This window comes from Magnolia sinica, chromosome 16 (assembly GCF_029962835.1).
Source record: "Magnolia sinica isolate HGM2019 chromosome 16, MsV1, whole genome shotgun sequence".
In the NCBI taxonomy this organism is placed as follows: Eukaryota; Viridiplantae; Streptophyta; class Magnoliopsida; order Magnoliales; family Magnoliaceae; genus Magnolia; species Magnolia sinica.
The window spans coordinates 65786807-65811460 of NC_080588.1; the positions used below are offsets into that span (position 1 = coordinate 65786807).

General features: G+C 36.7%; 1 protein-coding gene across 2 annotated transcripts; it reads left to right on the top strand.

Moving 5' to 3' along the window:
* The first annotated feature begins 6072 nt into the window (after positions 1 to 6072).
* LOC131229517 (CBL-interacting serine/threonine-protein kinase 8-like) lies at positions 6073 to 23831 on the top strand. Of its 2 annotated transcripts, XM_058225494.1 has the most exons (14): positions 6073 to 6520; positions 8570 to 8632; positions 8766 to 8837; positions 9777 to 9884; positions 9964 to 10038; positions 10130 to 10183; positions 10953 to 11078; positions 11647 to 11736; positions 16221 to 16343; positions 17095 to 17214; positions 17755 to 17871; positions 21862 to 21918; positions 22051 to 22125; positions 23476 to 23831. In XM_058225494.1, exons 1-14 carry the CDS (start codon positions 6362 to 6364, stop codon positions 23566 to 23568), a joined length of 1332 nt encoding a protein of 443 aa, XP_058081477.1. In that variant the 5' UTR covers positions 6073 to 6361; the 3' UTR covers positions 23569 to 23831. The 2 variants fall into 2 exon arrangements, with proteins under 2 accessions (XP_058081477.1, XP_058081478.1); XM_058225495.1 differs by lacking the exon at positions 17095 to 17214 and having other exon boundaries at positions 6329 to 6520.
* Positions 23832 to 24654: the final 823 nt, after the last annotated feature.

The window sequence follows — 24654 nt, forward strand, 5'->3', positions numbered from 1 at the left end:
CCCAAATATTTCCATGAATTTTGAAATCCACTAATTAAGGTGTACAAGTAACCGACATCCATTGTGAATTTCGCTCGTTGATTACAATTCAATGGTCTACCAAACTGAATTTTACTTAATCCAATATTTTTCTCACAACAAAATTTTTATCCCAAACATGAGAATTGGATAGCCCTAATACCATAGAAATTCCGGACATGCAATCATTACTTAATAATGATGTTAATTTCATCTAATATAATTCCAACTTAATCCTCTTCCCACTCGTATGACAATTGCATCCTACCCCATCTAGCATATTTATGGAGGGGCCATCGTTATGTATACACTTATCCATTATGTCCATCTCTTTTCTCCAATCATTTAATTTTCCTCAGTTTGATATGGTCCACTTAAGCATTGGATCTACCTCAAAAATGGGTAAAAACTTTACAATGATCAAGAAAATGAATGAATAGTATGAATATACGGATACATCACCCCCCCTACATGGATGGACATGGATTGCATCCTATCATCACCCGTCTCTAGCCCCAAATGGGCAATTCTGTGAGCAGGCTCACTATGATGTATATGTTATCCACGCCTCCATTCCTTCTCTCAGATCATTTTAAGGTATATGCACAAAAATGAGGTAAATCCAATGCTTAAGTGGGCCATACTAAAATAATAAGCTTGGTTACATTAAATCCAAAAAGCATTAAATGCAAGAGTAATTTGTAGTATGTTCCACTTGAGTGTTGGATGTATTTTATTTTTGTCTTCATGTATTGAAATGATATGAGAAAAGGGATGAAAGGCATGGATTAACAAATACATCTACGTGGGCCCACCCACAGAATTGCCTGTTCAGAGTTAGAGATAGGCGGGGTAAGACGTAATCCGCGTCCTCCATAGATCCGCCAGGACAGTAGGAAAAGGACACAATCCACGAGCGTGGATTAAGTACTACCCTGCCCATTGGGAGCTCAAGACTGGCGAAGGCTCCAAGGGCCACTAAGGGGCAACCATGTATGAATTTTATTCATATTGTTTATCCATTTTTTTCTTATGAAGCAGTGGTGTTAAGGACGCCCACCATTAGAAAATCTTCTTAAGGTTCACCAAGTTTTTTACTTACCATCCAACCTTTTGATATGGTCTTATAGACCTGGGGGGGCATTCGGCGCAAGGCATTAGATGGGATTAGGTGAGATAGAATTTCATATGGTCCCGTGCAATTCCATCCAGCATTTGGAGAATATGATAAAGGTTGGGATTAGGTGGGATGGAATTGCATCCGGTCCCATGCAAGATTTTCATAGATTTTGAAATCCAATACACATGTGAGCCCCACATTGATGCATGCATTTATCCATGCCGTCCATCCATATACACTATTTACACGTGACATTATGGTAATATATGTGTACAAGTGAATGACATCCGTTTTGAATTTGATCAATTGATTACAATTCCATGGTCCACCAAACATGATTTTACTTAATCTCATATTTTCGGTAGCAAAAATTTTATCTCAAACATGGGATTGGATGGCTAGAACACCATGGTATTTCCAGACATACAATTATTGTGCAATAATGATGTTAATCCCATCTAATGCAATTCAATACCATTCAATTCCACATACCAAACAAGCCTGGGTGAATTAAAAAAACTTTTGTGGTCCCGACAAAATTTTCAACGATGGTAGTTTAATTTCCACTATGTAGTTCATTTGAGCCTTGGATAGTAGCAATTTTTTGATTCATAATTTAAAATGATATAGAAAATTGTTGTACAGTGTGGATAAAATTCATACATCACGGTGGCCCCTCTGTGGCCCTCGAGCCTCCACCAGTCCCGAGCTCCAAACAAGCGAACAACCTACTTTTCATTGTGGGCGCGGTCTGTGACACACAATCTGCATTCTTCCTACTTTTGATTGGTTGTTACACTGTTTCGGATCACTTACGAGTTGTTTTTTTCTTGACACTCGACACGAATATTCGTGTGCATGCAAACACTGTACACGTGTCACATATGTACGTTAAAGATAATTTTCAAACCATATAAATACAGTAGATGGGCCACATATCACATTGATGGACCATCCTAAACCTCTGATCAATGGATATTCTTTTGTAAATTTCAAACCGTTCACTTCTCATTCTAGTTCTGTCATGCCCCGAAATTCGGATATCCGAATGAGGTATTCGGGACCCGAATTCCAAAGTTCGTGAGTTATAATATAATGATATTTATTACAACCAATGTGATTCAATCAATTTCAATAAATATTCAACATCATATAAAAGAAAATATTGTTGAAATGTTTATTAAATTCAACTCTTTTGATATATATTTATATATATACACACACACACACACATCGAAATTTGGAATATAAACTAAAACCTAAATTACAAAAAAAAATTTAAATTGAATTTAAACTAAACTTAATTTTCTAGAAAAATAAAACTAATAGTAGAGGCCTGCCTGCTCGTAGTATTCCAGCTACACACTTGTGCATTTTTTAGTAAGATGAGCATAACAGCCCAATAGGGTCACTTCTTACCAAAAATTTAACATGTTTAGATAATATCAAATTTATAACAATAAAGGAAAATAGAATACAGATAATGAATTTAAATAACAGAATTTTGAAAATGCTACGTATGTGATGTTTTCCATGAATACTCATAACATTTATGTCATTTCTTACAATATCATACCCAAGTGGATGGTTACGTTGCATTAACTCCCACATATTGGTACTTTATGGTGATTGACCCATTTATACGTTAGCTGGTCAGATTACTGCTCTAGTTATACCTTTGACGTATGTCCGCGCACACAATTGTACTCATACGCCGTACACAAAGGAGACTCCAAAGGATCCCGTGGGTTCTAGGGTCTTTCACCCAAGGGACACGGTTGCCCTACTTGCTGGCTTTAAGGTCTCTCACTCAAGGGACACGATCGCCCTACTTGCTGATATAACTATTTATTTTTTTATCACAATTAAATAATCAATAGAGAAGCATAAATAACATGAATAATTCTAAAATCACTAAAAATAAACAAATACTAATTTAATAAATCAAAATTCGACACTATGATACGGGTTCTATATAAGGTGCATAAATTCGATGTTATTAAAATTTAGTTTGTAAAATTTGTTAAAATATTAAGTTGTTTTCTATAATAGTGCTGAAAAATTTACAAGAAACTCTGAAAAGGCTGGAATACCAATTGTCTTAAAATTTGAATTTTGAATTTATTTACTTATTTACAATTTAAATAGATTCATTTATTCAAAATTTAAATTCCTTTTTATTAATTTATAAAAGTTTAGTTACACCTTATATTTAAATTATTATTATTATTATTTTATTTTTATAACTTAAACTAATGTTTAATTAGAATAATAATTAAAAGTTTGAATTAATATTATATTAAAATTTGACTTAATTAATTTAAGAAATCATACAAGTAAGAGTTCATAGTACTTACCAAATAACTAAAAATTTGAATTATAATTAATTATTTTTAAGGCCTTCAAAGTCATCTTAAATTTGAATTTAAATTTACATTAATTTAATATTTACAACAAAAATAATAATTTTTAATTTCCAATTAGAATAATTAATATTAATTCTCAAACTCTAAAAATTAAAATTTCAATTTAAGGGCTTGTTAACAATTTAATTGTAACTACTTTACTTTAAATTAAATTAATTAATAATTTTAATATTTAAAATTTCACTCGATCCAGATTAATTTAATTAAATTAATTATTACTTATGAAATTAAATGCATATATTAAACAAGACTTAAAATTTACAAGTTACTTTAAGTTATTAATTCTATTTTTTAACTAAAAATAATTCTCAGTTAAATTCAACAATTCTGATATAAAATAATAAAATCTATCTGCATATATTATATTACATCTGACTTAAAAAATTCATAACTTAATTTGAATATATTCTATTTTTAATAATTTAACTTTATATAAATAAATTTTAAAATTTAGGAATAACTCATTTTAATTTTAATATTAACAAATATTTTTATATATAGAATTTATAAATTAAAATATAAACTTAGATAAATTGTTTATTTTATTATGTAAATTTATTTTATTATATATATATATAAAACATCATGCATAAATGAATTTGATAATTAATATTTACTCTAATTAAACAAAATTTAAATCAAATATTCTAACTCATAATTAAAATTAAAATTTAGTGAATTTAATTTAATATACTTAAAACAAAATTTTAGAATTGATGTTAGAATAAAATTGAACTTTATGAATCAATAAAATTCAATTAATATTAAAATTTTAAAAAATAATAATAACTTCATGCATAAATGAATTTGATAATTATATTTCTCAGAAAACTATTTCAAAATTAAATCTCATAAATATATATATAAATAGAAAATTCATAAATGAATAGGATTACCTACATAATAATTAACTGTAATAATATTTCTATTAAAATTTTGGGAATAAATTTTATAATAGTTAACTGAAAATGATAAACTTCATGATAAGATCACCTATCTTAAAAGTCTGATGATCCGGCTCCGCTCTAATCTCTCTCTCCTACTCTCTTTTGATCTATCTAGTTTTCTCTCTTCCTTTATTTCTTTTTAATATTATTGAATATTTGTTTATATCTTTCCTTTCTTTTTAATGAATGTAAGTAATGAAGTGGAAGAGTAGGTAATGTAAGTAGTTTCGTTTCATAGGAGGGTTCGGTGCTCATTACCGTACAAAAAGGAATGAAGAATGGATGAGCTGGATTAGGCGGCTGTAATGTGCGGAAGATAAAAAAATTTATTTTTATTTTTATTTTTTTTTAATTTTTAGATATAGTGGGTCCCACTAACAATAATATAAATCTACTTCGTCCATCATCTTGGCCTAATCACAAAAGGATATAAAATAAAAATTCAAGCTAATCCAAAACTCAAATAAGCCACGGACCAAAGGACGGTAGAGTTGGTTATCAAAAAAAAAAAAGGTGAGTTGGTGCAAGTTCCTCGTGTCATCACCGTCATTTTGGCTGATACGATCATCCATTCACTTTTTCATTCAATCCATCTGCATTAATCGGCGGTTTGGACTTAACATATGCTATCTGGGTGTATATTGATTTGTGCATCCATCTGTCTAAGTACGATAGGTTATTAGGTAAAGTATCCACATGACTTTTTTCGTTGTCTCTTTTTTTTTTGTTCCCTGTAAGGAGTTATATAATACTCCAGCGGTTGCGCTTGATACGCAGGCACTTAGAAATTGTACATATCGCACGTATTGACTCAAAATTAAACTGACTAAATTGTGGACCCCACCTTTTCTAATTAAAAAACCCAAAATTACATTAATGGAACGATAACAAGCTCTGATTCATGTAGACTCATTTGTTGAAATAGGACCGTTGAAAATTTCTCATTTTTAACCGTTGGTATGATCAGATATCCAAAGCGTAATTTTTGGTTCATGAACTAGGAAACCTAATTTAGACTTCTTAATTTGACCAAGCCACGTATGCAGTCTTTGATCAATTTCCAAGTGCATGCGTATCATCCACCACGCTCTACCAGAGTATAAATATTTTTTCTCTTTTGTAAGTGGGGAGCTGTCATTATCAGTCAATTTCAACGACTTCGCAGCCGTTGAGGTTTAAGATCCCCATACGCAGGCTTCTCCACACACTTACACGCGGCACGTGTGTCAACACGCCGACACACGCCCCGAGTATATATAACATCTGACTCATACAAAAAGCGTGCCAAATGTGAAAACTCTCCGATGCAAAAATAAAACAGATGGGTCACATGGACGGTTGTTTCAGAAATCAACACGGTTCAAAGCCCATGTGTCCAAATTCCATGACTGAGTTGTGGGACAATCATATAAAAAGTATCACACACCTTATGAACGGTTCAGATTTCTCAAAAATCCACACGTATGACTTGTGTGAAGGTGCGTGAGGAAGAGTGTGCGTGTAGGGGTTTATCAAACTTCCGTTTACATTAACTTCCACCAAACCCTGTCCTAAAACCCTCTCCAAATAAAACGAGCAAAAGGCTATCCCAAATGTCATCAAACATCAACGACAAATTGACTTTTGGCCCCACTCTTTTGAATTCTCTACCCCCAAAAACTCCACCTTTTCCGCCCAAAACCTGGAAAATTCCTTTCTTTCTCCTCACATTACTTATCTTTTCTTGAAATTAAGACCCCAAAAAGTGAAAGCACAAACCCCTTTAAATCTCTTTTCTCTCTCTTTCTCTCCCTCTCTGTCTCTGATATTTCAAGCAAATGTAAGAGAAGAAAGAGGGGGGGAGAGGAGATATGGTAGTCCGCAAGGTGGGGAAGTACGAGATTGGGAGGACCGTCGGCGAAGGGACGTTCGCCAAGGTGAAGTTCGCTCAGAACACGGAGACGGGTGAGAGTGTTGCGATGAAGGTGATCGACAGGAGCACCATAATCAAACACAAGATGGTTGATCAGGTTCGTTTCTTTTTCTCTCCTCTCCGTTCTGCTCCTCAAGACAAGATGGTTGAATTCGTTGTCCTATCTAGGAAAGTGAATTTCACGAGATCTTATTAGGTCCTGATGCGCTCGTTCTGTGTAAGTCTGGTTGATGATTTGGTGATCCGGATCGTTGATCTAATGGGCCTTGTGGTGGATGAGAGTGCCTCGAGAATTTTTCGGGTTAGAAGATCCTAGCCATCGAATTTTGTGGTTTTTATGTGAATTTAACGGTATGTTTATAGGCCATTGGTTGAAGAGTTTGGATCTTCCAATCTGGGAGATTTTTGGGTATCTTTGATCCACGGTGTGGCCTATTGTATCAACGGTTTGGATAACAGAACTATGGACTCACCTGTACAGGTTCAGTGTGACTGGACAATATCCTCGCTGGATGCATCAGGACACTAGAATTCATCTATACACATGGTGCATTGGACTTGTGTGCAAGGTGGACTACAAACGTATAATATATTGAGTTAACATCTTGGAATCTACATGGGTTTAGGAGTGTACTTCAAGCACCATTAGTTAATGATACCATCGCCGCAAAACATTGATTGGTGCACATTTGCAATTGATTTGGTCGGTCCAAATAGTGGATGACCTTGTGAATGGGTTATGTCTGGAAAATGGCACACCTATTGAGACATTTCCGTCTGATCCATAGCCTGTTTTGAATGGTCTAGAAAAGTTTAGAGCAGCAATCCTGAGAGAGTCTATAGATTGAATGGCTAGAAACAGCCAATTTCTGCTACTTTTGACCATTGGCCAATCCATTAGTTGGGCCTGACACTGGCTTTGGCCCAGTTTTTGAAGTAGGCCGGGACTACTCAAAATTTTGATTTTGCTTGGCCCAGGCTGGCCCACTGACAGTCTCATCCATTAGGTTACCTATCAGTTGGATGGTCACGATTGATCAACATATTTGTCAATCCTATGAGCTTTAGGGTTGATACCCTTCATTAAATGTGGTTTAGTGTACATTGCATCTGGCCTCATCTATAGATTGGTGCATATTTCTCTTGATGGGAAATTCCAGTGTTACCCACAGCCTTTGTTTCCTTGGATGTCTAGCATTTTGTTCGATTGTAAACGAATGGGATCCGGACTGTCCATTCAATGGGCCAGATTCCACAAATTTATGCTAGTCGTAAGATCCTAAACTCCAATTGGAGTGTTTAAAACGAAGAACTGTGAAAAAGGTTCTCCTGATGGTACACATCCCAACATGTAGAAGTCATCGCCTCATCGGTAATAGGGCCCACAAGCTGAATGCTCTGGATATTGTACATGTGCTGTGTGTATGGAGGTATAAGCATATGGTGCTGGTTTTGTAGGAAAAAGAAGGTGAGTGGAATAGTATGCTTTCTCATATCCAAAATGAATCATCTAAATTCATCATTTAATCCCAACTAATTGTGGTTGGCGACATGAATCTTGTCCCACCATTCCACTCTATCAAGGACCATGTACCTCATTTTAACCATAGTAAAAGATAGAACCATCTAATTATTATGTCTAATGTTTCTTATTTGGAATTTCACCATTTGCTCTTAATGGGACTAACAAAGTTTGCAAATCTGCTGCTGATATATTTGCTTGTTGGTTTGCAGATCTCAATTCTTAAATTTGTCAAACTTAGCTTGTTAATTTAGAGCTCAAATGGTTTGAACTCCCGTGATTGGTGAAGACCTTTGGCTTGAGAGACTCGTACTAGACATGTTATAGGATTTCTCATAGCTCCGTAAACTAATAAATCAGATTCATGGCTCAAAAGAATCGAGTTTGTATATGAGCTAAGCAAATAAATGCCACAAATTCAAAGCAAACCAAGCAAATTGGGTTTGATAGGCACCCTCTGGATTTTGCCTTGCAAACCAAACTGAAAACCAGTCAGATATCCGTTATCTAACTCTACATGCATGATTTGATTTTTATTCTCGTGGTTGATTTTCTCCTCTATTTCTATGGAATGTGCTGTTTATTGATGAGCTGTATCAAATTCCTTTTACTATATCTATGCAGATTAAGAGGGAAATATCCATAATGAAGCTTGTTAGACATCCACATGTAGTTCGTCTGCACGAGGCATGTTCCATACTCTTTTCTTTTGAGAGCTTGACCTATGATTTGCATGCTACTGTTTCTTGAAAGTGGTCATGTTCTTCTCCAATTGAGATAATGGAATGGTTCCTTGTAACTTGGAATAATTATTTTGTAGGTTTTGGCAAGCCGCACAAAGATATATATAATTTTAGAGTTCATTACAGGTGGTGAATTGTTTGATAAAATTGTAAGTTTTCTGAATCCATCTCTAAGATCTATTACATGGGAGTTGGGACCTGCTAGCTATGTTCTCTAAATTAGTCATTTCAGAACCATAGTTCAAAACATTGGCCGATACTTTTCGTATTTCGAAAAACTGATATAATCAATATATCAGCTGGTACAACTGATGTGGCTGGTATTTCAGGCCAGTGGGGATCTTCTTCATCGAGTCCTTTGTGCTGCCGAGGGTTTTCGTGACATTGAAATCACCTCAGAAGTGACCTGCTTAACCCACTGGCCTGACTGGGCCGAGCTTTGGCTGTATATCAGGCCTGTTGGACTGGGCCCAAGCCTATATTCTGGGCTGGGGATGAATGGACTGCACTCAGCCAATGGTTTCGATAGCCTTTATAACAAGCCAAACCACACAGCCAAAGTTAAAGTCCAGGCCTGTTTTAGACTTTCAGAGACTGGGCACAGTTTCAGGCTTAAAAAAAGTGGTTTGTCGGCTATTGGGCTTATTGAGGATTGTCCCAAGTCTGGTATTTTGACAGCCCAATCCAGTAGTAATATTTTGTGGCTTACAAATTCACATGTCATTTACATAGAGAAATGTTTATGAGTTCTGTGGCACAGAGGGTTAGAAATTCTATAAGGGCTCATATTTGCATCGTGGAATTGGAGCAATTTATCATTTGTGGGTATTTGCTGTTTTTTGGGTGTTTGGAAGCTAGGAATTGGAGAGATTTGGATTTGAGAGGAATCTAAATCCTTCAAAAAGAGTTCAGAGCTCTGATTTCAAATCCACTCAATTCCGTACAGAAAATTTCCACTTGATTCTACAGGAGTTCAAATCCATGCTGCCAAACGAGCCTTAAATGAAATGGAACTCTGCCATATCTGTTCTAATTGTATTTTGGTTCTTTTATGCTCAATAAATTGATTATTTTGAGCGTCTGTACAGGTCCGCCATGGACGGCTCAGTGAGACAGAGTCCCGAAGATACTTTCAGCAGCTCATTGATGGGGTGGATTATTGTCACTGTAAGGGAGTCTACCACCGAGATTTGAAGGTGTTCCAAGGCTGGTACTCACAAAGCTCTTATGCATTTACTATTACAGGAAGTCCTAACATGGTCATTTTATATACAGCCTGAAAACCTTCTTCTTGATTCCCAAGGAAACCTGAAAATTTCAGACTTCGGCCTTAGCGCCTCGCCTGAGCCAGTAAGATTCCTATTTTGCTGTCTTGAATACTTGTTTACAGTGGAGAAACACCAGCAACTTATTCAATTTGATTACTATGCTATGTGTGTAGGGAGTTAGCCTCCTTCGTACTACATGCGGAACACCTAATTACGTTGCACCAGAGGTATTCCTTTTGAATATATCTTATTTCCTTTTTAGGACTAGGATTTTGTTTGAATTCAAGAGATGCTAATAAGTAATAACATTGATGTTGGTATTGTTATGATGCAATTAGAGGTCTATAGGTATTTGAATTTCATCTGTATTTTAATTTTCTTGAATTTATTTCATTAGTTCTAATGCTGTAAGGAAGGCATTGGATAGTTAGATGTTGACTTCAAGATATTCCATGACGAATGTGACAGAGAGCATCATGCAAATGCACAATATTAGTTGGTGCATTGAGATGCCATTCCATCCAAGATTTGCTCCACAAGATTGATGCCTTTGTTTGCTCAAGCAGCTTGATTTTGTTTTTTTTGTTTCTTGTGCGTTCATGATTTTTCTTGTTTCAAATCAACCCATGGGTTCGAGCCTCTAGTTCAATGGTAGACTGAGTGTGTTTCAACACTGAGGCTTGAGTTCGAGCCCATCTCACCTACCAATAAATAAATGAATAAAAATCAGTTCATGATTTTTCTTGTTTGATATCAACCAATGGGTTTGAGCCTCTAGTTCAGTGGTAGGCTGTGTCTCAACATTGAGGCTTGAGTTCGACCCCAACTTACCTACCAATAAATAAATGAATAAAAATTATATAGAACCCCTGAAATAAAGTTTAAAATTCATAAGGTTGTATATAGTTCAGACAATAAATATATGCTCATGCTTCCAACTTGTTATTATACTTCTATTCAATGCTTTAATCTTGTATTGTGCATACTTTGCTTTAGGTGCTCAGCCATAAGGGCTACCATGGTGCTGTTGCAGATATTTGGTCATGTGGGGTCATACTTTATGTTTTAATGGCTGGTTATCTTCCGTTTGATGAGATTGACCTTACAACACTGTACAGTAAGGTATGCCGTTTCCTTTTTGGAATAGTTTCTAGAATTCTGGATGGGTTTGTTAGACTTTTATGGCATATGTGCTTCTTGTCTACATGGCATGACACAAACAGTTTCTGTTCTATTTAAAGGCTTGCTTAAGTCAAGAGAACTAGGGTTGCCTCTTCTGAAGTCTCTCTCTTAAAAATAATATTAACTTTTTAATATGTTGCCTATAAGATCGGTGAATGCAAGAAACTTGAAATTTTCATTAATTGCACTTTTGAAACCTGTAGTTGTTTTCCAGAGTTTTGACGACATGGAAGGTACATGCGGGATGCAGCCAATGAACTTGTTGTAGATAAATGCATTTCCGCTAGAGTTCTCTCTGTTCAGTTGATATTGAAATATTCATGGATATTAGTTGGAATTATTATTGGTGTTGGTGTTTTTTACTTGGCTTCATGGTTGGCCTGACAGACTCCTTTTAAAGCATTCTTGCTTTCTTAGACATGTACCCATTTTTAATATTTCAAAAGATTCTTTGCATCAATCATGTTTTGCAGGTTATAGAATCTGATCCTCACGTGGGTTTTTACAGATCGAGAGAGCGGATTTTTCCTGTCCATCTTGGTTTCCTGTTGGAGCGAAATCCTTAATTCACCGAATTCTAGACCCAAACCCAGAGACAGTAAGTAGTAGCCACTTGATAAATCTATATCCATTGGGACACACATGATCTTGTGGTACTGGTTGACTGTCTTTACTGTTTATGATGAAAATGTAAAAGTGATTAGGTTTCATATGGCATGCTGACCATGATTAGAATTGCCATTTGTACTTAATTGATCTGTTATGCGTGGGCTGGAATTGGATAAGTGCATCAAAAGTTGTTTTATGTATTCACTTGGGAATGAAGCCATGAACATGTGCTAATCTATCCACATGTGCACGCACATGCTCACACCTGTCATCTAATTCATACTAATTTAGCTTGTGTGCCAACCAGTCATACAAAGCGTTCAAAATATCGCTATCACACTACATATTGCACCCTTTGGATATGGAAATATCGTGGGGAACATCATGAAATATTTCATGCATTGTGTAATGTATCCCAGTCTGAGGGAAGCATTGGGAGACTCAAGGAAAATGGTGCAATTTTTTGCTGGAACTTTGGGAGATGTTGAAAGATGTATGATTACATGCTTTAGAATTCACAAATAATTATGTGTTATAGTTTCTGTTGTTTATTTTGCCATTGTTAAAAGATGTATGATTCCGTTGTTTTATTTTTCAAAAAAAAAAAGGAAAGGAAGTATAAGTTGTTTAGGGGACAAAGCTATGAGTTCTCAGCCACAAGTGATGCAATTATATGCAAACTGAGTTCATATCATTCAAACATCATATATTACAAGCAACAAAGCACAAACAATACAACAAATACTAGCATAAAAAATATACCTTGGCCTCGGATTCATATGGAGTCACAAGGCGGCTCGAAGTCATCACCACTATCTCTATCAAGGCGGCTATGATACTGTTGCTCCACACAATTGTAGTACAAGCTCATGGGGTTATATTATTAGAACGTTTACTCTGTAACATATCGATGGTACTCATCTTAAAAAATGTGCACCAGTATGCCCATTGGTGGATGCTGAGCAATCACCTTAACTATCACCTTTGCTCCCACTAGCACTAGCTGTGGCTGTGGTTGGACACCTCCATGCCCCAATTTGTACCTTAATTACATTTGCCGATGGCCATGCCTCAATCCATATTTATAGGCATACTCATGACCATAGACATAATTGAATGACTGCTAACAGGTGTCATAGCCGCTAGAGTTGCTTGTCGTGTAGCCATAATAAGGGGAGCCATATCCATAATGTGACATGAAAGTGGAGCTCCCCTTCCAATCACTAACATCTATGCACCCAGTACTATGTACAATGACCTCCTCATCATGTGAATTGTTTCTTGTGACATGAGAAATGCTGACTTGGGTCTCCTGCCTGTGGGCGTGCAGACGAGCACCATGGTATGAGTCCTGGGTGGTGTGGTCAAACTACCTCTCCACAATGAATGTGCTAAGTGGCCTCTGACTTGGACTCTCTATACAAACATCGTCATTGTCACCCTCTCGCAATCGCTGTCGCTGCCTCCATCTTTCTTGTCAAATGGTGACAAAGGCTAACCATTACTCTTTGAATTGCTCAAGCTCATGCCCAGTGTTTTATGTGATTGCATATGCCATTTGGAGACCATGGACCGCATACCACATGATGGCATATGCAGTTTTTGTACTGCTGGGCATTATGTGGTTGCACAAAAAAGTACATGACCGCATCAGCCACAATTTGCGATTATGCTATCCCATACTCAGCATGCGATAGCATAAGGTCCCAACGGCCAGATTTCTGACAGTTGGGGCTTTTTTTTTCTTCCTTTTCTCTCCCTTTTTACTTATAAATACGTATGCAATGGCATAAGGTCTTAACTGTCAGAAACCTGACAGTTGGGACCTTTTTTTTTTTGCTTCCCTTTCTCCCTTTTTACCCCCCAATTCCACCCCACCAAAAATAAAATAAAATAAATGCCATTATTCTCTCTCTCTCTCTCTCTCTCTCTCTCTCTCTCTCTCTCTCTCTCTCTCTCTCTCTCTAAGTTTTTTTTTCTTCACATTTTGAGTATTTTCATTTTGAGTACTTATTATAATCTAATAGTGTCATCGATATAATAAATATAACAAAATTTTAATGAAATTGGTAGTAAACCTATAAAAGCAATTCCCTAAAGTTATACTATTATTACATAAAATTTCCACTTTTCCTTTATTTTTCTTATTATTATTATTTTTTTTCAAAAAAAAGTTTTGGGGGTTATGTGATCACATATGCAGGTAGCTCCCTTGGTTGCATGCAATCGCTTATGCTATTTGACAACGTGGTTCATGGATGTCTACTATTTGCCCATAGCCGCCCAAGTCAGAACTTCATGTTGCAGTGGCAGAAGATGGGCTTTTGGAGCTTTGCATAACCCAACCTATTCTTTTTTTATTTGCGTAGATGAGCGCAAATGTGCTCTAGTTTTGCTTGCATGGCGATGATGATATTGTTTGGGCTAGTACACCAATAGTTGGAGGGTTGGCAAGTCCTGTATATGAATCACCACTTGACTGTCAATTTATCATGTATAGTTGTCATGATGACTAACATAATTGCTAGTAGCAAATTTTTAAATAAACTTTTAGGTATACGGTATGAAGTGCACTATCTTTTTTATTAGAACTATATGTTAATTATTTGTATACTTACATAGAAATGCACGAAGTATATGACATGCTACCTCACCCGAACTAAGCCTTTCCCCTTTGACTCGGGGAATAGTTTGGCATAGACATTGTTGATGGCCTTCTTTAAGTTGTTACTGTCACCAAGTTGATGCTTGTAGTGGTACTTGGGCTATAAGAATACGTTGAAACCCAACTCACAAGTGTATTATTAAATACAAAAATAAATAAATAAATAAATAAAAATCTAATATAAGCTAATCCAATATATAGAACCTAAGAAATGAAAAACTGTGTGAAATGGGTGCCTAAGGGTCTTGTACTACTGATTGTTGATGATCTTACACACCCATTCATAAGAGAGAGGGACTGCGACCTCTCTCATGATCCATGTTGACTTGTACATCGATTCCATCAAAGTCCATGTTCTCGGGGAATAGTTTGGCATAGACATTGTTGATGGCCTTCTTTAAGTTGTTACTGTCACCAAGTTGATGCTCGTAGTGGTACTTGGGCTATAAGAATACGTTGAAACCCAACTCACAAGTGTATTATTAAATGCAAAAGTAAAACAATAAATAAAAAATAAAAAATCTAATATAAGCTAATCCAATATAGAGAACCTAAGAAATGAAAAAACTGTGTGAAATGGGTACCTAAGGGTCTTGTACTACTGATTGTTGATGATCTTACACACCCGTTCATAAGAGAGAGGGACTGCGACCTCTCTCATGATCAATGTTGACTTGTACATCGATTCCATCAAAGTCCATGTCTCATTGTCCCCCCCCTCGGGACTACAAATGGGCTCAAGAATGTTAACCATGTCATGAACCTCTTCCCAAAACACATTGGTCAGAGTTATTGCCTCAACCATCTACCCCAACTACTGCCCTTATCTCAATCCACCCATTTGGGCAGGGGTGAACAGGGTTCTCAGTCTGGTCTTATGCATACTCAGGCTCTCTAGCACAATGAAGTCTGTAGCAAATCGTGTTGCGCTTGATCGCAGTATATGCCATTCATATCGTTTGCACATCGGGCAGGGGTGAACATGGTTCTCAGTCTGGCGTTATGCTTATTCAGGCTTTCCAGCTTAATGAAGTTTGTAGCAAGCTGTGTTGTACTTGACCGCAGTGTATCCCGTTCACATTGTTTGCACATCATTGACAGCAACCAAGTTTGATGTAAATGAAGTTCCTCAATATCATTGTGTCTTCAGTGATCCATCGCAACTGGCCTTTCCCCAATTTCCTTGAGCATCATATCAATGCCATGAGCTGTGCATGGGGGTCCAGTAAAAGTTGTATTTCATCAACTCTTTCTCAGCTTTTGTACTTCAAAACACATACATTAAGCTAACCCACGATTCCAGATAATCATTTGTTAATTCCATCAACAATCAGTCAACTTAAAATGCAATTAACCAATTTGAGATCAGACACGCCATTGGAAAAGGTACACTTTAAACTTCAGTAATGAGTAATAATGGATATACCTATGTGTTAATCTATTTGCAACTCCAGCAAAGCATCAGCGGATTTTCTTTCTGATCTGCACGACCGTAGGATTATCTCCTCCCCCGTTGCACTGACATTTTTATAGAACTGTGCTAGACTTCAGTAACTGAAATACTGGACCGGAGTATTGACATTGGATCTTTGTAAAGGGAATCATTCTTCCTTGTATAGATTGTCTACTATTTTCCAATATCATCTCTGTTGGAGAATGGATTATCATGTACCATGTTTATTACATGCTTCAAACTGTAATGAACTTTATGGCCTCTATGTAGCTTCAATTTTATTTTATTTTTTTATTTTTTTATTTTTTTTAATGATCCTGCTAGTAACTGATCAGACCACTTTAAATTCTTGCAGCGGATTCGGATCGAAGAGATCAGGAGTGATGAGTGGTTTAGGAAGAATTATGTACCTGCCAGACATGTTGAAGATGAGGCTGTAAACCTGGATGATGTAAATGCTGTTTTTGATGATCCTGAGGTTGGTAAGGCATTGCACATTGCTTTTCCTGCTTTTGTTTTTTTCCTTTAGCTATTCTTTTTATAATAGGATAATGTATTATTCATGCTTGTAGGTTGTTGGTGATGTATTTAACTTGGATCCCCTAATTTGCATCTTAGACTAGAATATGAATTTTGAGACTGGTAGCTCTCCAGCTCTTCTATATCTTCCCTTGATATGTTGAGATGGTGGCGGCGCTGTGGATATGTCAAGTTGGTTACTGGGTATGATTGTTCCCCGGTTCAAGGTCCATGGACGATATTTGTGAACCTATGGAGATTGCCCTTTTCCATATCTATCAATTCTTGCAGAAGAGAGAATTGTTAGATTGATAATGTATGGAAGAAGTGGCCTGCTAGAGTGCTTTTTATTTTATTTTTGGTTATATTTGTGACTGCTTGTTCATATTTCTCTCTTTTTGACAAATATTCACTGATAGAAAGAGAAATATGCCGTATGAATTTGATGGCTTATTGACTTTGGGTCTTTTCTTTTTTCAATAGGTTAGGTTGTTTGGAATGGAATGGTAACTGAAAATGTCCATTTTCCATCTTTCTGGTAGATTCTAAGCTGTATTCAAGACATCCCTCTTAACAAACCCACTCTGTTTCATTTTGTTTAATTTTCATTGGACATGATGTTTCAATTAAAAATGGTTGTGCAAGTTTTCTTGTGGTCATTGTGACATTATATTTCCTGTAGAGGATCATAATTGGTGTTACTTCTGCAGGATCAGCAGGTTAGCGAGCAGTCTGGGAATAACGACATGGGCCCTCTTGTTCTAAATGCATTTGACCTGATTATTCTCTCTCAAGGGCTGAACCTTTCAGCATTGTTTAACCGAGGAGAGGTGCGTGTGTCTATGCATACCATCATCATTCTGTCTATGTGATCTATCAAGTCAAATATTATTGACCTCTCTTGCATTTGGACTCAATAACCTATTGTCATGCTCTCTCTCCCTCCAGAAAGCCGGGTTGAAACACGCCCTATCTACCATTGAGCTATGGGCTCAAACCCACTTTTATTTTATCTGTCATCTTGGAATAACACAACCGTTGTAAAATTTATTGTTAATCGATGATAGTAACTTAAGGCATCGGTGTACCTCATTAAAGAGCTGCAAATATTGTCTTCTATGTTTTAATTACTCCTTGTAATTTCTTATGCATGACCACAAATGTTTCTTTTGCCAAGTTATTAATGTCATGCATAAGATCCTCGATTCCTCGTGAATCAGGTGACCACGTTGCACGTCAATTCCTTCATCAGCAAGCCTTGATCTTTTTTCTTTCTCTTGCTGTGAAAAGCAGAATCTTCTTAGGAAATCTATGTCACTGCACAATGTGCACATGCTTAATAAAGATGGTTTTTTCTTATTCCGTGACAGGATTATGTAAAGCATCAAACCCGCTTTGTTTCCAAGAAACCAGCTAAGGTTGTTCTATCAAGTATGGAAGTAGTTGCACAGTCAATGGGTTATAAGACACATATTCGTAATTACAAGGTAATCATTTAGGACTCACCAAATGCTTCTTGCTTTCCTGGTATGTTGCTACAATTAAATTCCTTAGATTCACCCATTGTGTTGACTGCAATATGTACCACTTCTTGTTTTCTTGATGCTGAATCTCTCTTTTGGATGGAAGATTTTACAGATATAACTAATAAGTGATAACCCATTGAAGGATTCTCCAAGCAAATGTCTGAGCTACTTTTACATTTAAACCACCAATTCATTTCAAGTTTAGATATAATTACCCACATCTTAAGGGTGCTTTTGAGGGAACCACATTCCTTCCAAAAAGAAGGGGAAAAAATTCACTGTATCAAGTAGCACCTTTTTCGTCTGATACAAGTTGACTTGGTCAGAAATGTAGTCAATTCCCAGAGTTTCCATACATTGTCGGGTACCATATTTAAAGTATCTTTAATGTTTTTTTAAGAAAAGAAATAAAAGGGATCCAGATTGAATGCTCTTTAAATTATAAGAGGTACATTACTTAGCTAGTAGCAAGTCTGGGAGACTCACTAGAAATGTTAAATCCTTGCCCTGATTATTTTTTTAACACACACGCTACATGGGCACTCGTACCCATGACCTCAGTGTTGAAATGCACTCTGTCTAACACTAAGCCATGAGTTGGAACCCTTGCAATGAATTTGTGAATACATTAAATTACCTATTTCACATGATGTGACCGCTGATAAATTTTGGACCACACCAAGGATCACGACCCATATGTGACAAGCAAATTGCATTGGCAACATGTTTCCAGACTCTCTTAAATTAGACTACCAGTTGGTTATAATTTGTAATTTTTCCATCATTCTTTGCATTGACGAAGACCATGTGCAAGCATGGATTGCACTGCATGTTGATTTTCATATGTTCAAGGGGGAGTTATCTTGAGAGGATGGATTTTGGCTTTTATTCTGTGGGCATGTTATGGAAAGAAGAGCAGCCATCACTTTCCAAGCTTGGCATGAAGGTGGTCCTGGGAAAAAAGGAAATTCTAGGTGGTAGATGGCTTTGCTAGCAGGTGTTTAGTCTCTTTGGGAAGAGAGGAACTTTCATATTGCAGCGACCTCCTCTCAGAAGTACTTGGGAAGGTTTTTTATGCTTTCAAGGAGTGAAACTAAATTACAATCTATAGACCGGGGGATAGTGGATTCATTATAGTGGGGGAAGTTGAAAGGATGGGAGGCTTTGGATGCAGATGGATTAGCAGGGGGCATTTTGGTAACTTGGAATCCTATTAGATGGTGTAAAGAAGATAGTTTGAAGGGTCAGTATTCTCTTCTTTGGCATTTTGGTAATTTGGAATCCTATTAGATGGCATAACAAAAATAAGTTTGAAGGGTCAGTATTCTCTTCTTTGGCATTTTGGTAATTTGGAATCCTATTAGATGGCATAACAAAAATAAGTTTGAAGGGTCAGTATTCTCTTTCTTTGCTGTTGAAAGATGTTTCGTCGGGCTTTTGGTGGGTGTTCACGGTGGTGTATGGACCGAATAAACCAAGTTTAAGACCATTATTCAGGGCGAAATTAGATGGTTGTAGGAATAAGTGGTCATTACCATGGTGTGTGTGGCGAGATTTTAACGTAGTAAGATTTACTTTTGAGAAGTTAAATGGGGGAAAGATTAATTGTAGCATGAAGAATTTTTCAGAATGGGTCTTAAAGAATGAACTAGTTGATCTACCAATGGGTACAGTGAAATTCATGTGGTCTAATGGTCAGGCCAGAGTAATCAAGTTGAAGTTGGATCGTTTCTTATTATCTTCAGATTAGGTTGAGAAATTTTCTCTAGTGCAACAGAGAGGTTTGCCAATGTCACTTTCTTATCACTGTTCGATATCGATAGAATTGGATTAGGAGGATTGGGGCACGTGTCCTTTTAGATTTGAGCCTTTTGGCTTTAAATAAAGGGATTCTCAAAAAAGGTTCATGAATGGTGCTGGTCATTCTCAGTTAAGGGAAGACCAAGTTTTGTCATGTTTCAGAAATTAAAGATGCTGAAAAGCAAAAATTAATGTTTGGAAGAAAGTAGTCATGGGAAATAGAGAAGAGGAGACATTGAAATTATTAAATGAGATTCAAAGGCTTGATGTTAAGGAAGAGGAAGGTGAGTTATTAGATGAAGAAAGAGCATGGAGGAAAGTTTATAGTGCTAAGCATAACGTTAGACTGAGGGAAGAAGAGATAAAATGGTGGCAGCGTTCTAGAGCTTTATGGCTAAAAGAGGGCGACAAAAACATAAAGTTCTTCCATACTATGGCAAGTGCTCGAGCTAGAGTAAACTTACTTTCGTGATGGTCAAAGGGAAAAGGCTTGAAGGTAAAGCAAACGTGTGCAATGGGATTGAGCAAATTTATAAGAAATTGTGACTTTGGAAGGCTGGAAGAGGCCTCTGCTTGATAATTTACCAATTGATGCTGTTTCAAGGGAGGCGGTCGAGGGTTTAGAGAAAGTCTTCTCAGAGGATGAAATAAAGAGGTCAGAATTTAATATGGGCAGTGACAAAGCTCTCAGGCCAGATGGATTCCTAATTGTGTTCTTTCAAAAGTTTTGGGAGCAAGTAAAAGGGCTATGGTTATTCTGAATATATGCTGCATGTGTATGCAAGACGGAGAGTCTGTTGACCATTTATTTTTGCATTACTCTTTCTCGAGGCTGACTTAGGCGGATATTCTGGGTCGATTCCAAATTAGGTGGACCATGCCGAATTCAGTGGATTCTTGCTTGCTAGCGTTGCCTGGCGTCAACCTTCCAAGTATTAAGAAGTCTATTTGAAGAATGCCTTTACTCGCCATATGGTGGGCGGTTTGGGAGGAAAGGAATGCGAGATGCTTTGACAAATCCAAAAAGTCGATAGATAGTGTCGCCTTGAGAGACAGATTATTGGTTTTAGAATGGACGATGTCCAACCCCATTACAAAGGGATTTTTTGTAATCTAGATTTCTTAGTTGTTTAGCAGGGTTGCTGTCTCAGTGTCCTTGGCTCTCTTTTTGTTTTGCTATTTTTTCTTTTTGGGTTTTGCCATTAATAAAATTTGTTGCCTTAAAAAAAAGAAAAAAAGAAGTAAAATCAGACGTGATTGGGTTCATTAATGAATTTTATGAGAATGGCTCTGTCTTCAGAGTTAGGTGCAACTTTTATTGCGCTTATTCTAAAGAAGGGGTAGAGTTCTTGAAAGATTTTAGGCCTATTAGCCTTCGCGGGGGCTACAAGATTCCAAGAGGTTATTGAGGAGTTATTTCCAAATCTCAAGGGGCATTTGTAACACAGAGTGATAGCGGATAGCGCTTTGCTAGCACATGAGTGTATAGATTCATGCAGTTGGAAAGGTAGCAAAGGCGTTGTATGGAAATTGGATATTGAAAAAACATGCGATCATGTGAACTGGGAATTCCTAGATTATATGTTATGGCATTTGGGTTGTGGTGACAAATGGCAGGGCTGGATTCATTCATGTGCATGGTGTCCCGTAATGGCCGTTATGAGGTCATAAAGGCCGTTACAAAAAGGTAGCGGTGGCCGTTACACGTTACTTGGTCGTAAATCTTCGGTAGAGCAAAAGGGCATGTAATGGAGTGGGCTCTATCTTCAAGGGTTATTGCTCAATTCTCAGATAATTGGCTTGAGCTGTAGTTGTCTTTTTTTGTCCTTATATTATTTAGCCTTCGGCCTCTTTTTGAATAAAATTGTCATCGTTCCAAAAAAATAATCAGGCAGTGGATGTCCTGATTGTTGTCTGGTGTTTTTTGCTGGCTGTGGCTAGCTGTTGTATTATTTTGCCTACTGGCTCTTTAATAAAACATATTGCTTCTCTAAAAAAACAATAATAAATAAAAATAAAGACATTATGGTGTTTAGCCTGTATAGTAAAGTTGCTTTTTTACACCCCATATTTCATTTAATTTGATGATATGTTCTGCTTTCTCAATTGTTTGTTTTCTATCCTTTGTTCTGATGTAATGTTAATTTTCAGATGAGGGTGGAGGGTCTTTCAGCAAGTAAGACAGCACATTTCTCTGTTATCTTGGAAGTAAGATCCCTGTTGTCACTTAATCATTTGTTGTTATTGGTTCTTCTCCCCTCCGTAATTTTGCATGTAACTTATTGTGGGCTTCAACAAGACCCATTTCAATTTTTATCCCATCATTGGAAAACTGAGCAGATTTTTGAAGTTGCTCCCTCATTTTTCATGGTGGACATTCAGAAAGCAGCAGGAGATGCAGATGAATTTCTGAAGGTCAGAGTCAAGACTCCACTCTTTTACAGTGACTGCTTGCTTAACCATTATAGCAGTAAATTGTGTATCTGCATGTGTGTTGGTATGGTACCCAGATATGGGAAGTCAGGCATGGAAGCTTCCATATGTGATAGTAGAATCGAGGATAGCATCTCCCATTTCATTTTTATTCCCAAAACCATATCATCCATGTACCTCCTTTCATACCCTCTTCTATCTTTTTGCACATGATCATTTATGTCCCCTCTTATAAATATCCTCTCTCAATTTATACTTCCTTGAATTAGTCCATTAATGCCTACTTAGAATGGTCTCTTATTTCTTTCCTCTAATCCTACTTACAGTGTGTGTACTATGCACTCATGAGACTGTTATCTCATCTTGCAAGTTGCAACCAAAGTTGTATTAGTAAAATCCTATTGCTTACTCTCCTAACATTTGCACCTTTTTTTTTTCCAGATCCATCTACCAATATCCCTACCCATTTCTATTTTTGACCCTTCCTAGTACCAAAATTTATATCCATCAAATGTCCTAGATTTTGCCCCCTCTACTTGTTCTCTTGTGCACAAGCTACGTTAACCCTCATTTGCTTCATCATATCCACTAACTCAATACTCTCTACATGTCATAAAGTTCCTACATTCCATGTGCAAGATGAATCTTATTCTCCTAGATGAATCTAAAAATAAAACATGATGCCTTTGAATCATGTCAAAAGATGTCAAAGATGCATGTCTATGTCAACACAACAGGAACCCTATAAGTCCTGGGGCCTTGTTACATAGTTGCTATCTTCACCAAGTGATCATGCGGTTTTAATCTGTTACATGCAGTTTGATGGGTCATATCTAAGATCTTACTTATGGTAGTTTCTTCATGGTAAATTATTAAAGTAACCTGTTTCATCTCAAAGTTCAAGAACCAGTTCATGAATTTGCAAATCGTAGTTAAGACTGATAAATAAAATGTGGTCAGTTTCAAAAGCGAAAAGAAAGGCAGGATGACTTTTTTTCTTTTTGAAGGGTGGACCTGTCTTCTTCTTCTTATTTTATTTTATTTGTGGCACTTTTCAATATACCATTTTATGTGTCCATTGGTCATATCTGAAACTGAAAGCTTCTCCCAGTTACCGTTTGCAACTACATGAAATGATTGTTTGATGAAAATTAGGTTATTTCGGTTGGAAAAACAATGTTATTTGGTTTTCCTTAACAATGGTCATGGAATTTGATTTCCCCCTTTTTTTTCTTTTCTTTTCTTTCCTCACATTGTTTATATTGAATTTCCTGCTTGTCATTTGCCAAATCTTATCATTGTGACTATATCATTTGGGTAATTCCTTCGCAGTTCTACAAGAATTTCTGTAGCAATCTTGATGACATCATCTGGAACCCACCTGTAGAAACAAGCAAACCGCGAAACTCCAGGACCAGGCGCTGATATCCTTTTTTTAAATCTTGTATGAGCCAATGTTGTTGTAGATTAACCTAGGTTTTAGTCTGAAGCTCAATTGGGCGGTGCTGTATGCAACTTTGAGGTTGCAGGCTCATCCCGGCTCACCAAAAAAAAAAAAAAACAATTTTCTTATCATTTTGAGTATGTAAATCTATCCTCTTGACTTTTCTTGAATTTTTATAGAGGATAAGAGGTGATAGATGGTATGGTTGAGTTTGGTATATGATGAGGTTTCTGATTTTATTTTATTTTTCTTTCTGTTTTTCCATTCAATCTTAGCTACTTAGCCGCCTTCATTAAGCTTACAAACTGTTTAGTTATTGTGACCCCATCTTAAGTTGTATGCTGATCCTCATTCAATCTATGACAAGGCTGACCGAAACAAACAAAAGACCTTTTTCTTCTGATTGATCTCCGCTACAAAATACTGGGAAGCATGATAAGTGTTTGGTGTTTCTCAACTCCAAATTGTGCCTTGCTCCAAATGCACACTCAATGGGCCCCACCATGGGTGGACTTCCTGAAGAATCCAAACTGATTGGGGAATCCTATAAGATTTCTAAATTATAAATGAAGGCCCTCCAGCTGGTCGGTGGAAAATGGGGATGTTGCAATTTGGATTAAGGTGTGAAACATGTAATTAGTCCGTGTAGGTGTAGATCTTCTACGCAGCAAAAGAATGCTCACTTTTTTTTTTGTCAGTATTAAATGAGTTTCGATTTGAAAGGAAAAGGGAGGAAGAAGAAGGAAAAACAGCAGATTACAACAAAGAGAAGCTCCAACCAGAAGAGATTGGAGATTAGACCCATCTTGGCAAAACCATTTATCAAAAATCCTAAAACTGGAGTTGACTAAATGTTCAGCTGGGTCAGATGGACGCAGACTCTACCCAACTTGATATTTTATAATTAGAATTTAATAATATTAGCAATAATAATCTATATTTATGTAAAAAGAGGGGCAATTTACCGACTGAATCTACCGATCCACGCAAGGGGCAGATAGAATGGGCTTATGTGACCCGTCAGATTTCTGTGAACCACCACAGTTCTGCCTCTCTCATTTTCAGGA

Coding starts and splice junctions, on each gene's coding strand:
- LOC131229517 (XM_058225494.1), top strand. CDS start 6,362: ATGGTAGTCCGCAAGGTGGGGAAGTACGAGATTGGGAGGACCGTCGGC. Junction 6,521..8,569: donor AACACAAGATGGTTGATCAG/GTTCGTTTCTTT, acceptor ATATCTATGCAG/ATTAAGAGGGAAATATCCAT. Junction 17,215..17,754: donor CATTGTTTAACCGAGGAGAG/GTGCGTGTGTCT, acceptor ATTCCGTGACAG/GATTATGTAAAGCATCAAAC.